Source organism: Salmo salar, chromosome 03, assembly GCF_965601325.2.
Source record: "Salmo salar chromosome 03, fSalSal1, whole genome shotgun sequence".
Classification (NCBI taxonomy): Eukaryota; Metazoa; Chordata; class Actinopteri; order Salmoniformes; family Salmonidae; genus Salmo; species Salmo salar.
This window is the reverse complement of record NC_138293.1, coordinates 71,540,719-71,556,189: the sequence shown is the minus strand read 5'-3', so window position 1 is coordinate 71,556,189 and position 15,471 is coordinate 71,540,719. Positions and strand designations below refer to the sequence as shown.

General features: G+C 42.0%; 1 protein-coding gene across 1 annotated transcript; it reads right to left on the bottom strand.

The window, feature by feature from the left end:
* Window positions 1-6,767: 6,767 nt before the first annotated feature.
* On the bottom strand, window positions 6,768-14,845 carry mgt5b (Alpha-1,6-mannosylglycoprotein 6-beta-N-acetylglucosaminyltransferase B). Its single transcript, NM_001146664.1, is given in 4 exon segments — window positions 6,768-6,830; window positions 6,897-7,021; window positions 12,877-12,989; window positions 14,636-14,845. Coding segments are annotated over 3 exon segments (240 nt in total). The 5' UTR covers window positions 14,704-14,845; the 3' UTR covers window positions 6,768-6,830; window positions 6,897-6,962.
* Window positions 14,846-15,471: the final 626 nt, after the last annotated feature.

Sequence of the window (15,471 nt, the reverse complement as noted above, 5' to 3'; positions counted from 1 at the left end):
ATTACATATGGATAGAAAACACCCTAAAGTTTCTAAAACTGTTTGAATGGTGTCTGAGTATAACAGAACTCAAATGGCAGGTCAAAACCTGAGAGATTACTTTACAGGAAGTGGCCTGTCTGACCATTTCTTGAACTTCTTTTCCATCTCTATCTTTTACTAAGGATCTCTGCTCTAACGTGACACTTCCCACGTCGTCCATAGGCGCTCAGAGCCCGGGAAAAAACAGAATGTCGTCATTCCAGCCCCAGGCTGAAACACATTATCGCCTTTCTCAAGTGGCCGATCAAGGGACTCTGGGCTTATGCGCATGACCCGACCGCCCCCGCCTTTGTGATTTTTTTCCTCTGTTTGCCGAAAAGGAGATTCCCTGTCGGAATATTATCGCTTTTCTACGAGAAAAATGGCGTAAAAATTGATTTTAAACAGCGGTTGACATGCTTCGAAGTACGGTAATGGAATATTTAGAATTTTATTGTCACGAATTGCGCCATGCGCGCGACACTTCTTTACCATTTCGGATAGTGTCTGGAACGCACGAACAAAACGCCGCTATTCGGATATAACGATGGATTATTTTGGACCAAACCAACATTTGTTATTGAAGTAGCAGTCCTGGGTGTGCATTCTGACAAAGACAACAAAAGGTAATGAAACTTTTATAATAGTAAATATGATTATGGTGAGTGCTAAACTTGCCGGGTGTCTAAATAGCGAGCCCGTGATGCCTGGGCTATGTACTTAGAATATTGCAAAATGTGCTTTCACCAAAAAGCTATTTTAAAATCGGACATATCGAGTGCATAGAGGAGGTCTGTATCTATAATTCTTAAAATAATTGTTATGCTTTTTGTGAACGTTTATCGTGAGTAATTTAGTAAAATGTTAGCGAATTCCCCGGAAGTTTGCGGGGGGTATGCTAGTTCTGAACGTCACATGCTAATGTAAAAGGCTGGTTTTTTATATAAATATGAACTTGATTGAACAAAACATGCATGTATTGTATAACATAATGTCCTAGGGTTGTCATCTGATGAAGATCATCAAAGGTGAGTGCTGCATTTAGCTGTCTTCTGGGTTTTGGTGACATTATATGCTGGCTTGAAAAATGGGTGTCTGATTATTTCTGGCTTGGTACTCTGCTGACATAATCTAATGTTTTGCTTTCGTTGTAAAGCCTTTTTGAAATCGGACAGTGTGGTTAGATTAACGAGAGTCTTGTCTTTAAATAGCTGTAAAATAGTCATATGTTTGAGAAATTGAAGTAATAGGATTTTTAAGGTTTTGAAAATCGCGCCACAGGCTGCAAGTGGCTGTTACGTAGGTGTGACGCAAGCGTTCACTGTCAGACTTCCTTTGTCACCGTCTAAGAGAAAGTCACCTTTGTCATAAAAAACTAAACTGACCATAAATTAAACCACACAACAAAACAAACTCAGGAGTAAGTACTTAATCAGGGGGAAAAAACTGATTAGAATGGAATTGATGTGGTGTGTGCACAAGTGTGCCCGTGTGACGTGTGTAAATAGACACGCTTTTGTCTAAAATGTCTTCCTTCATCCTGTCATGGTTACATCTTCCATACCTCTCTAGAGATAATAAATAAAACAGGCTAGATAGGCTTCTCTTCATTCACTAAGGCCGGCAGCAAGGGCTGTTCATACAGTTGAAGTCGGACGTTTACATACACATTAGCCAAATACATTTAAACTCAGTTTTTCACAATTCCTGACATTTAATCCTAGTAACAATTCCCTGTCTTAGGTCAGTTAGGATCACCACTTTATTTTAAGAATGTGAAATGTCAGAATAATGGTAGAGAGAATGATTTATTTCAGCTTTTATTTCTTTCATCACATTCCCAGTGGGTCAGACGTTTACATACACTCAATTAGTATTTGGTAGCATTGCCTTTAAATTGTTTAACTTGGGTCAAACGTTTTGGGTAGCCTTCCACAAGCTTCCCACAATAAGTTGGATGAATTTTGGCCCATTCCTCCTGATAGAGCTGGTGTAACTGAGTCAGGTTTGTAGGCCTCCTTGCCACACACTTTTTGAATTCTGCCCACACATTTTCTATAGGATTGAGGTCAGGGCTTTGTGATGGCCACTCCAATACCTTGACTTTGTTGTCCTTAAGCCATTTTGCCACAACTTTGGAAGCATGCTTGGGGTCATTGTCTATTTGGAAGACCCATTTGCGACCAAGCTTTGACTTCCTGACTGACGTCTTGAAATGTTGCCTCAATATATCCACATAATTTTCCTTCCACATGATGCCATCTATTTTGTGAAGTGCACCAGTCCCTCCTACAGCAAAGCACCCCCACAACATGATGCTGCCACTCCCGTGCTTCACGATTGGGATGGTGTTCTTTGGCTTGCAAGCCTCCCCCTTTTTCCTCCAAACATAACGATGGTCTTTATGACCATATCGTTATATTTTTGTTTCATCAGACCAGGGGACATTTCTCCATAAAGTACGATCTTTGTCCCCATGTGCAGTTGCAAACCATAGTCTGGCTTTTAATGGCGGTTTTGGAGCAGTGGCTTCTTCCTTGCTGAGCGGCCTTTCAGGTTATGTCGATATAGGACTCGTTTTTACTGTGGATATAGATACTTTTGTACCTGTTTCCTCCAGCACCTTCACAAGGTCCTTTGCTGTTGTTCTGGGATTGATTTGCACTTTTCGCACCAAAGTACGTTCATCTCTAGGAGACAGAACGCATCTCCTTCCTGAGCGGTATGACGGCTGCGTGGTCCCATGGTGTTTATACTTGCGTACTATTGTTTGTACAGATGAATGTGGTACCTTCAGGCGTTTGGAAATTGCTCCCAAGGATGAACCAGACTTGTGGAGGTCTACAATTGTTTGAGGTCTTGGCTGATTTCTTTTGATTTTCCCTTGATGTCAAGTAAAAAGGCACTGAGTTTGAAGGTAGGCCTTGAAATACATCCACACCTCCAATTGACTCAAATGATGTCAATTGGCTTTAGAAGCTTCTGATAGGCTATGACATCATTTTCTGGAATTTTCCAAGCTGTTTAAAAGGCACAGTCAACTTAGTGTATGTAAACTTCTGACCCACTGGAATTGTGATAGAGTGAATTATTAGTGAAATAATCTGTCTGTAAACAATTGTTTGTTAAAATTACTTGTCATGCACAAAGTAGATGTCCTAAACGACTTGCCAAAACTATAGTTTGTTAACAAGAAATGTGTGGAGTGGTTGAAAAACGAGTATTCATGACTCCAACCTAAGTGTATGTAAACTTCCGACTTCAACTGTACATACGTAGAAAGCACATCAATTTAAATGAAATCCCCAGACTGGACCAATTTGGCAACAGCATGACTCAAAGGAGAGGGAGGGAGATCTGTAATGTACAGAAACACTTCAAAGAACATCTCCCTTATTTTCCTGGTAATAACTGTTTTAGAATGCTGAAAGACAGCATATGCTCACCCTACAGTAATGCTAGGGATTGAAATAATTCAACAATACAAAAATGATCTATGTAGAAGTCATTCATAATTTTCAATATCAAGAGTAATTCTATTGATGCATTTGTTCAACAGTGGAGAATGAGGCTTACAGAGACGGTATCTCAACCAGAGTAGAGGCTATAAAGCAGGTGCCAAGTTCCAGGGAGGCTCTCCCTGCCGCATTGAGTCTAAACACTGCCCCTGGGCTTTGAGTCTAGGTGGAACTGGAACGTAGCTTCACAATAACGACGTTTCTCACACGTTTCGCCCATAAATCATCATTATGGAAACTAACACCCCTCCCACACAGTACATTTTTGAATTATTTTATACATGTTCGCAATCTATTGTTCATCAGCTACCTCTATTTATTGCGCCAGCGACTAGTCTATCCCCTGGAGGTGAACGGGCTAATGTGTTTTCACCAAGTCCTGCGCTGCTTGTGGTTTCAGCAGCCGGTTTGTCGATAGTATCTATGTGCTAATGTGGGCCGTTGCCATGTCATTCCTCATCTACTGGTTAATAAAGGGCCCATTTAACAAGAACTAATCTCCTTTAACGACTCTATTTCGTAAGTGCCACAACACAATCGATTTTATGAACAAATTCTAATTAGATATCCATACCGTAGCAAGCTGAGAGCGGAGCACTGGTCGGCCAGTCTCATTTCACAGTCACTGTGCCTCCACCACTGGTTTGAAATAGCTCGCCCCAAATGGGACTGGTCACATAGATGGACAGCAAACAGACTTTCACTCTATTTGATTTTTTTATGGTTCGCTGTACTGTGGGTTGTTAGAAACGGAAAAAAGAATTAGCTTACATTCACCACTTTTTTTCATAACACTGTGTTATGTTTCTTGCCAGCTAGGATGAGAAACATCTGTTCATAGGAAGAATTAATTAGATGAGTGTAGTACTTTTCCGAGCAGCTTTACATGAACAGTTACTAATTGTCTGCTCTCTCATTGACTTTTAGTAGGGACACATATTAACGTTATAGGTCCTGAGAGTCTGGCGTCTGAACCACAACGGTTTCCTGCAGCCCGTCATCAGAGCCTCTGAGGTGAGGACAGATAATAAGTTCAGGAACCAGGGGGGCTCCTAGTGGGTTAATAAGGCATGTATGACTCAATGGTGTGAAGTGAATATTGCCCTGGTTGGCAATATAATGTCATAGTACTAATCAAATTCCAACTTGGTTTATTGATCACTCCAGCTAAGATTCATTTAGCTGAGAGCTCTTACTGCCTGGAGACTGTTAGTTCTGAATCTGAGCCGCATGTAATTTAGATTGAAATACAAGTGTTCAGATAGATGAAAGCCTTGCCAAAGGGCACTCCCAGATAAGTTATTATTTTGCGTTTCATCCAGACCTTTTCAGAAAAGAACATGTCCCTCTCTGCGAAGCACTGTAAGAGCCTGTATACTTCTTCTTTCTGAAAATAATATTAACCTTTTACTGCAGTGGGCTAAATCAGGGTCACACAGAGTGTTTCTTGGTAGTCTTAAACAAATCTACTTTGAAACAAAAGTATACACCTCACACAGATGGTTATGGGCTTTAAAAAAAAGAAGACACCAGTACAATTTCAGATAGAGTTGAAATGTATAACATTTTGACTTTGCATCCCAATATTACACTGTATATACACATCACAGAAGACTGAAATACAGCAACACATTTTTTTTTTTTAAATACTGTTTATTAATTATGGAATTATGACAAATATGAATAACATTCCACTTATGAAGCCACTAGAGGGCGATTTGGTCATTTGACTGCAGGAAACTACAAGAGCATGAGATGCTATGCGTCATTGCGAGCTAACATAACAATCGTGAGCAGTCATCCTAGTTTTTGGGCAGTAATGCTCATCAAAATGTTTGTGGCATGGATCATGAAATCTGGTCAACTTAAACAAATCTATCAATAGAAAATTGGCAAAAGATAGAAAAACATGGCCACCATTGTGGAGCAGACAGTAAAGCAGCATCCATGCCCTGTGTGTGCATACAGTACGCTGTAATCCAGTAAGGTTTCAGACACACAAACATGATACAGTTTAATGCTTGTGTTTGCCAAGCCATGCTTTGCCTAATGTACCTCTGTGTTGCCTTTGCTACTGTGGCTGTCTGTGGGCATCATTTCCTCAGCCTCCTGTGGTGGGTGTGGATTTGGGCTGACACTCCAGCAGCATCACAGAGGGATGGCTCTGTATTGTGTCTCATCACACTGCGCTAATCCTGCAGACACACTCGCTCCAACATCCAGATGATGTATTTATTAGCCTTGTGAAAATCCCTCATTTGTTATTTAAACAGCGGGTATATGTTTGGACTGATTAAGTCAATTTATGACTTAATCGTGAGACAAAATCAATACCTGCCAAGTATGTGTACGAGATGGCTAACTGTGTGTGTGTAAGATGAGATGCCAGGTGAGGGGGGAGTAGAGGAACAAGGACTGCTGCTGAGGAGAGAGAGAGTAGGATAAGAAAAAGAAGTGCTATAGTTTAGGGTTGGGAATTGCCAGGGACTTCATGGTATGATATTATCACCATACTTAGGTGCCGATACTATATGTATTGCAATTCTCACGATTCTACAGTTTATGTACTGTGTGAGAGCAAAATTACAAGATTATGTTATAATACTGTTATTGCATCAAATGGTTGTTTTATGCAACAGAATAGAATCTTAGAACTCTATTGTGTCTGTGTAAACTGAAAGGGGGCCTCTGGGGCTTAGTGCTGACAGTAGATTTACGATGCCTTAGGTGATAAACCTAACAAGCCACATTCCATTCATGTGAGGGAGATTGCTCTGGTCTGATGAAGGTACGAGGGAGAGATGGCTCCGGTATGGATAATGATGAGGGGAACCTTGTTTTGGGGGCAAGACCCTGGTTTCCACACAATGAGAACAGTCTTTACAGCAGATACTGTCTGCTGTGAATTATCAATTTATTTCATACGAATCCTAACCTTGTGACCCATTCCACACATCTTTTGTCATGTAGACTAAGGGGGAGTATCTTTACTATAAAAATAAAAAAAAAATAGTTGAATCCTGTCTCATGGCTCTCAACAAATCATCTAAGTGTGGTTCGTCGACCAGCCATCGTTACTGCAGAACACTCACATCATTCACTTGTGTGTGTGTGTGTGACCTGCTTTCCTTATTAATAAGTGAATAAAGACTAAGTATAACTCTGACTTGTGTGATATGTTTGTCTCTCCTCATTTGATAATAAAGAAATGACCACCACAATTGTTATCTGATACTTGCGATTTTATTGCGATTTGATGTTCCAAACATAATGGCCATTATATGTCTGCTGCAGAGGAGGCTGGTGGGAGTAGCTTTAGGAGGACGGGCTCATTGTAATGGCTGGGATGGAACAAAGGGAACAGAGTCCAACATGTGGTTTCCATATGTTTTATGTGTTTGATATTATTCCAATAATTCCATCCTAGTCTTTACAATGAGCCTGTCCTCCTATAGCTCCTCCCACCAGCCTCCTCTGGTCTGCTGCAGAGAGACAAGAGAGAGCATGAGAAAATTCATTTTGATCAGTCAGGGAAATAAAAGTGCTGAAGGCATGTTGGCTCACTATTTAAAAAGAAGATGGAGAACAAGCTATAAGATGAAAAATACAGGTTTTAGCACAGGTACAGCCGACTAATGCTACCTACAGTAGCAAAAAAGAGACAAATATTGCTAAAAATCTATTCAATGTCTTGGCTATAACATGCACAGACAGACACACATACCTGACCCTGCACATACCATACTGTATTGTTGGTGGTTTCTGCATAAAACATTACATTTATGCTTGCTTATCCCTATTGACAATTAGCCTTCAGTTTTTCATAGGGTTTTGTACAAGATTGTGTACAACAGAAATGTTGGTACATATAACTCGAGAGTACTGTGTGTGTATGTGTGTGTGTTGTTTTCCTGGTTGAGGACCCTTGGGGTGTCAGTCCCTCCCCCCTCTCACCTGCTAGATTGGTAGATTCACACTCCCCCTAGCCCTGCTGCTCTCACTCCTCATAGGAATATTCATTAACAGGAAGACTGATTGAGATTGAGTTGCTCTAGTGTACCCGGCAGCCATGGGGGAGCTGACAGAACCAGAACCTATTAGAGCCGACAAACTCTGTCACTTATCCTCTCTCTCCTCATTGCACCTGACAGCCCAGAAAGAGGAAACTATCTGCACTAATGTATCTGTCTATGCTTCTCCACGGCTTCAATTAAAAACCTGCCTCTTCCTCCTATTAACCCTACAGCTAATATACACAGACACAAACAAACCCAAAACACATTTTAGGAGAACCACAAGCAAGTTGGAGGCCAGTCTTCTTCATTGGTATGAATGGCAGACATAAGGTAGAACTAGATGGGGAGCTTTTATGTAGATACTAACAATGTTGACATTCAGCATTCAGTTCACATTTGACCTCCCACCACCACCATTCTTATGTTCTGATAGAACGTGTGGCCTGGTATTTTCAGGGTAAATAAGAAATCGGATCCCACCAACAACACAAAGAGGGGAACCGCTGAGTCAGGGACTCTGCACAAAGACCGCTGATAGGCTTCTGACTCAATGTAATGTACACACATCCAGTTCTCTCTCACCACACACACACACACACACACACACACACACACACACACACACACACACACACACACACACACACACACACACACACACACACACACACACACACACACACAATATATACGGACTACCATGTTCAGCATTAGGCATTCATGTTTGCCATTCAGAGGGTTGGCAAAACAAAAGATTTAAGTGCCTTTGAACGGGGTATGGTAGTAGGTGCCAGGCGCACTGGTTTGAGTGTGTCAAGAACTGCAACCCTGCTGGGTTTTCACACTTAACAGTTGTTTCCCCTGTGTAGCAAGAATAGTCCACCACCAAAGGACATCCAGCCAACTTGACACAACTGTGGGAAGCATTGGAGTCAACATGGACCAGCATCCCTGTGGAATGATTTCAACACCTTGTAGAGTCCATGTCCTAACAAATTAAGGCTGTTCAGAGGGCAAAAGGGATGCAACTCAATATTAGGAAGGTGTTCCTAATGTTTGTACACTCATTGTATACTTGAACACTCCAGAGAAGTAATTCATAACATTTCACTTGGACATTTTAGTCATTTAGCAGGCGCTCTTATCCAGATTGACTTCTAGTTAGTTATACAACTTTAAAAGGTTTGCACTGTAATTTTACATATTAGTTTCTCTTCTAGAAATAATGTTTGTGAGAACGCAAGTAAAATCCCCTAATGATTGTGACAGTGTTTTCACTGGATGAAGGTTTGATCAATCAACACAGAATCGAGATGACTGTAAATCTTTTCAGCTGCTCAAGATGAGGAATCTTTGAGGTTTCTTCCCTCTTCGCTGCAGAACCCCATGCCTTCTTACCCTGGTGGATGCCATCAGATTTGCTAAGAATCAAAAACATTTGTGCAGCCGCCCGACCCGTAGAAACATGGGATTTTTCTGCAGCCAAATGTCACTGCCTATCATGGAAAACAGAGTGAGAAAGATCTGTACAACATGGCTGTCGTGAGCTTTTCAAAATCCAACAGAAAAGCATCTGTCTCTTTGTCTGGCGACCCTGATGGAAGCTCATGTCTTCTTTAGTCACAGCAGCTCACCTCAGTCCAGCCTGCTGGACCTCCTGCAGTGTCTCTCTGTCCATGGGGACTATACCTGCATGCTGCAACAAAGACCAATTCTTCCTTTTTCAAAACCACTTCTGAGAAGACCACCCTCTGTTTCAAGCGTGCCATTTTTCTTTCACTGAGGCAATTTGTTTTTTTTAGAGACCTGTACAGTAAAAAGCCATGTCTTCACTTTGAGAATTCAGTTAATTGCTCTACTTTAGGTAGTGATGACTGCTGAGCTACACAATACATGGTCTATCGTTGTCATGAACATAGCTGCAGTGGAAGTCTTAACACGATGATGGATTTAACTGCATTATTAGCATTTCAATGAACATGTGAACACATTGTGACAAGATAGCCATGACATTGAATGGAGGTCAAATTAGATGTAATTTTCACTCTTGTACATCATGCAAAATAGTTCATCAGCTCTCTCTGTTTCATCCTCACCTTAGTGGCTCCTGCCCAACCACTATGTTGTCTGACGTAATACGTGACCTACTATGGGTTACAAGATGTAGGGGAAAATAACATGTGCGGTGAGAGTTCATGAGTTATTACCCCTCACTTGGCCTCCGGGCCAAATACGTGTGTGAGCCAGTCTACTTCCCTGGCCCCATATTAGCACCAGACTCCTCCTGTTAATTACATGTGTACCAACATCCATCAGTGGCATTTTGCTGAGAGAGCACCTTAGGCCGAGTACACAAACACACTGTGTGCACTGTTACAGTGCATTAACTGAGTGACTGAGTGAATAGACACACAGAAGCGTCATGATGGGTGGTTCCTTAAAGGATGCTACAGTACTGTACCTAGCACTGATTGAATGTGTATAGCTAGTCTGATAGAATAGCTACTCGGATTGAGTCTCTAGAACAGCACAATGGAACTTCTGCCTCTCATCTCTCAGCAGTACAGGGGGGATAGGCAAAATATGTTTACATCCAAACTACTGTATATCAACCATTTAAACAGCATCAGCCTGCCAAGGACAAATCTTGGAGCTCATGAACTTTACCCTTTCTCCATCTACCCAACAGCCCCTATGGAAAAAGGGGTCTCCGTGAGGGAGGGCTTCAAAGACCTTATTAGAAGCCCCAGGAACACCTCTGCAGCCTTTAAGATAAAGAGGATCAAACGTTTCCCTCTTTCATGCCTTCGTCCTTTCCAGGAAATAGTCCCCCACCACATCATTAGTTTCACGTTCCATGAAAGACCACCTGCATAATGCAGGTTAGCATTTATTGGGATGACTCATGTGCTGGAGGCAGCTCTGCTCAGTGGTCACTAGCTGGCCCAGCCACAAAGTCATACAACCCCAACCACACCGCTAACCCTAACGCCTAACACTAACCTAAATGTTGTTTTCATTCATTTTTACAATATAGCTCATTTTGACTTTGCAGCTGGCACATCTAGTGGATATCACTCAGTTCTGCATCACGGACAAGACTCATCCCCAAAAATGTTAACCTGCACCAATAATGGGGTAAACGTTTGTACAGACACATTATTTCAGTGGCCTACTGGGTGTAGCCAGGTAAAGCAACGGGACAGAAAAAGCAAATAGTACAATATTGCTCTATCAATAAGAATTGAGCACAGCAGTCACTGAGAATAGGCTACACTATATTGATTGGTATTGATGTTGACTCAGACAAGTCTGAATTGATACATATCAATAAGAAGAAGTAACTGAAATGCAAGATTCAAACACTGTATGAAACCTTAGGAATCTATTCTATTTCATTGTTGGGTATCAATTCTGTATAACATTGTGTATATCCCCAGTGTGGTCACTAAATCCGACCAGGGAGAATCCTACAACAGAGCCTGTATGCCTGCTAATTCTCTCCCTGTCCACACAACAAGCCAATAAAGCCCTAGACAAACAGATCATCCAATGTAAATAGCATCAAAGCTTGCATAGCTGGATACTATAACAGACAGGATCTGGGCAGAATCTACAAACGATTCATTGATTTGTAGTCCTCCCACTAGCCTACAGCAGAATCATTTATTGTATAGTAGTATACCGTATCTACTCAAATTTTATTTAGACTTCTCTGAAAGATCATTAAGGACAACATGTTATGATAGGCTCAGGCTGCCTCTAATGACTGTATTGTCTATAATGAACAGAAAACAGTAGACTGTCCTAACAGTTTTGTTGAGGCTTTATCCTGTGGTTGCATTGTGAGTTCCATTATAAAAACAAACTGCTGAGGGAGAGAACTGTTCACTGGGGAACACCTTCCATCAAGCAACCTTCTCTTCCCTACATTAAAAACCAGTCTGTTGGGTTTCCTCATTTTTATACTTCCTCTCCCTTCCATCTAAACTCCTCTATCAACTACGGGTCCGTTCATGAGCTCTACTGAAAGGCTTATTACCATCACAGTCAATCTGGGACATATTTCTATGCTCAGTTGGTCTAATGCGTAAACATATTCCCCATTTATTTACTTGGCCCCTATCCTTTTTCCTCCCTCTTGCAAAACACAAATTGTGCGTGTGCACTAAAAGATCCTCCTCACTAAAGCAGATTACACAGTCAACAGGCTCTCTGTGTCACTCCTGGGGCCAGAAGTAGCTGACTTGGTGTCTACTATCCTGGTGCTGCTCCAATGAACACTGACCTCCACCCTTCCCATTCAATACACACACACACACACGACACACACACACACGACACACACACACACACAAGCTCAGAGTTTACTTAGCAAGGCTTTCCCTGGTTGGGTAGCAGGCAGTGTTTAATGAGCTGAGGGCCAAATGCCTTCCCTAGACTGCAGCCTGTGAGTGGTTAATTTATCAGGCAGCGTTCCAGCCTTCCTCTGCCTGCCTGCCCACATCTCTCTCCCCATCTCTCTGCCGGGGTTGGCGTGCAGCACGGCGGATTACATTATATGAAGATTATCCATCACTTATGGATTTTATCCACAGTTTGGAGGACAGAGAGGGATTCTGCTTTAGATCAGGCTTTCACACAGACAAACAAGTTGTCACTAGAGATTCCTACTGTACTGTGTATTATCACTGCACTGCAGCAGCATTTAGGTCTACAAGCATACATCACTGCTGAACAAACCATAAAGCAAATAATCTGTAAAACAACAAGGCACAGGAATAATTCTGAGTTCTCTTGACTTTCTATTGTTCTGTTGGGTGGTTATGTCACCTGATAATGCCCACATTGCCCTATGAGGATGAGACAGTGTCAGAGTACCAGGCTGTGATAAAGCTGAGAGGCAACAGTGCCCAAGCTAACATTGACTCTTCTAAATGATCTGTGCACTGTGATATAAATGCAGGGGCACATAGAACAAACACAGATAATGTGCTCTGAAATGTAAGAGCCTGCTTTCCCAGAGCATGGAACACTGACCAGGGTGAATACTAAAGACCTGGAGGGGGTGACATCTTAGCAAGACTACAGGGAGGTGAGGGGAGGATAACAAGACCCACATCACCATCTCCCCAGCCCCCCTAACCCCCACCTGGTGAGCAGCAGACTGATGAGGTCTGTCAGCCGGCTGCAATCAAGGGCTTCTGCTGCACTGAGCGTGTTCATCCGTGTTTATTGTGTGCAGAGAACGTATGTAGTCAGAGGCTGCCAGGCTTTACCGAGAGAGAGATACGCTGTAATGTCTGTATTCTGGAGCTTACCTTCGGCCCGCATGGTGAAGGGAGTGTCTCCGGGTCGCTTGGCCGAGAACTGCCCCCCCAGGGAGGTCATTAGGAAGCACAGGCTGAAGAAGCCGATCCCCGCCACAAAGATCCTGCAGGGACAGGGACCAGGGCAGCCAGGAGACAGAGAGCAAGACTCAGGGTTAGAACTCAGGGGGAACAATAACAGAAAAATGAGGGAGAAGGGGAGAAGAGTTAACTGTCAGAATGAAAGCAAAAGAGCTGTACAGTACAAAAGGAATAGGGCACAAGAAGATGACGCAAAATAAAAAAAGTCACTTAAAGATGATAAGTTTGAATTCGATGGCCATTAGTTTAACGCGTTGTAATTCTTTTCATGGGGGTAGTCAGGTGCACTTCACATAGCTCGGCAAACGGGAGCTGACAGCATCATGAAAACAAATGCTTTCCCTTAGTGTTTTCATCCTATCACTGCATTTCTTGCCATTTAACAGAGTGCAAAGAATCCAATTGTCGAGACTAGAGATGGATGAATTATCACTCAATCATTCATCATTCTTAACTAATCTACCTACGGCAATGCTGGGGATCTGGTTGTGGACAAAGGTAAATGGCATGTTACATTCAGTACATGGGTCTTGTGTACTACACAATGCATGAAAAGTCAACTGAAAAATTATAACATTAAGGATTACAGTTGCATATTTGTGACTGCAACCATAATCACTGTAGACATTTTCAAATGTTCAGAATGGTGGGTGGAAATTAATGCTCATAACAGATGCCTTTCAAACTGTAGATGACATCCTTGCGTGAGAAAAGTGTTCCACTGAGAAATGCTCATGCAAATGTTGAAATATTTGAAACCATTCTCGTCCATTCCTCCAGAGGAGAGCTGCTGGATGGAGAGCTAGATTTACATATTACACACCACAGCTCACGTCACTTGCTGCTCATTTAACACGGGTTATGATATTGCTTTCTTTCTTCTCATCCTATGCTGTATGGGTAGCCCTTTAAAAGAGACCTTCATTTAATTCAGAGGAAATATTATACTCTTACTGCCTAAGAGCAATGTCACACTTCATCACTGTCCAATATTTGGGCTAATGGTGAAGAGCTGAGTTTTGTGCTCATGAAAGCTAATACCAGTGTGAGCAGAAATACACATAACTAGTTGATATCACCTACTGTAAGCTGATGATCTGTTCCTTTGTGTGTTTGCATGCCACTGAACACATTCTACACACCAATGAATTCATTCACAGTAGGCACAAGCCTAACTGCTTTTACAGTGCTGGCAGAGTTCAGGTTTACCATAGTGATCAGAGTATGCCCAAGAGCTCAAACAATGCAGTGCTCCATATTGACTCAAGTGTCAAGTGCATATGCCTACTGTATAGGTACATGCATGTCATTCTGTGCACAGGGGAAAACACAGGCAAACTACTGTAGAAATATGTAGTTCATATTCAGTCTTGTTGTGCACTATCTGCAATGCACCTTGATCCGCTATGCCATTAGCCTACTCCTTGCTTTTATGAGGTTGTCATAACATGTTTCTGACATGACAGATCCATTTTCACACCTCTATGACATCACAGGTGTGTAGTCCTGTCAAGGCAACCTGACCACTGTGAGCTTGTTGTAGCCTACTCATGACGTTCCCATTTTCATAAGGTTAACTCATTTTTTTGTTCAACTCAATATGAGACTTAGGCTACACAGAGAGAAAACACTGCCTGTACATCGAGACCACGAGAACAGAAATGCTTACCTGAATGGTTTGAACGTCAGAAGACATCTTCTCACCATAGTTGAATAGTCTGTGTTCACAGGACTCATTTTCCGGAGAAGGAGAAAACGCAAAGAGCCCCCAACATTGTGTATATTTCACAAAGTGTCCTAAGCGCAAACATAAACATAGTAATTATGAATGAATAGGGCTTTAAAAATATCGATACATCGACTTCGGAATCGGATAACCAATACTGCACGTGCTTGATTTAGTAAAGTTCGGCAGGAATACACTCCGCTTGCCCAGCTGCATACAATAGTTTGCTTCCGCTGAGTTTAAATTAGTCCGTAAATTAACCCTGACTCCGGAGTCCTAGCCGTTCTGTTGGAAAAACACAAGTAATATTGTTCACTCCTCTCCTTGTTAACATGGTAAACGTGTATGTGTTTCAAGTTGGGAAAAGGGTAGCAGAGTTATCGAACGTAAAAGTCCAAGTCCATTGCTCACCAGTGAGCACACAATGTGTGCTAGGCTCCATTCGCTTTCTCGCGGTGTATTTCCAGATTGTGCAAGTAGCCTAGAATTGTTTTCAGTGCAGCGCCATCTAACGAGTGATATATACAATCAAAAGTTTCAGTATTGCAGGACAAATGACTCATGTTTTCATAAAAATGTCCCAGTCAGCCCTGCACAGAATAGCAGTGAATTAGTCTCTAGAATAGAAAGCCAGCATCATAGATAACTGTAGGAACTAGGCTTTGGACAGTATAATTTACTTTAACCTTACATACAAGCTTTTTTCACATCCGTTGACGCTGTGGACTACTTTTTTACTTTCAGCACCATGGCCAGTTAGTTCTCTTTTACGTCAGCAG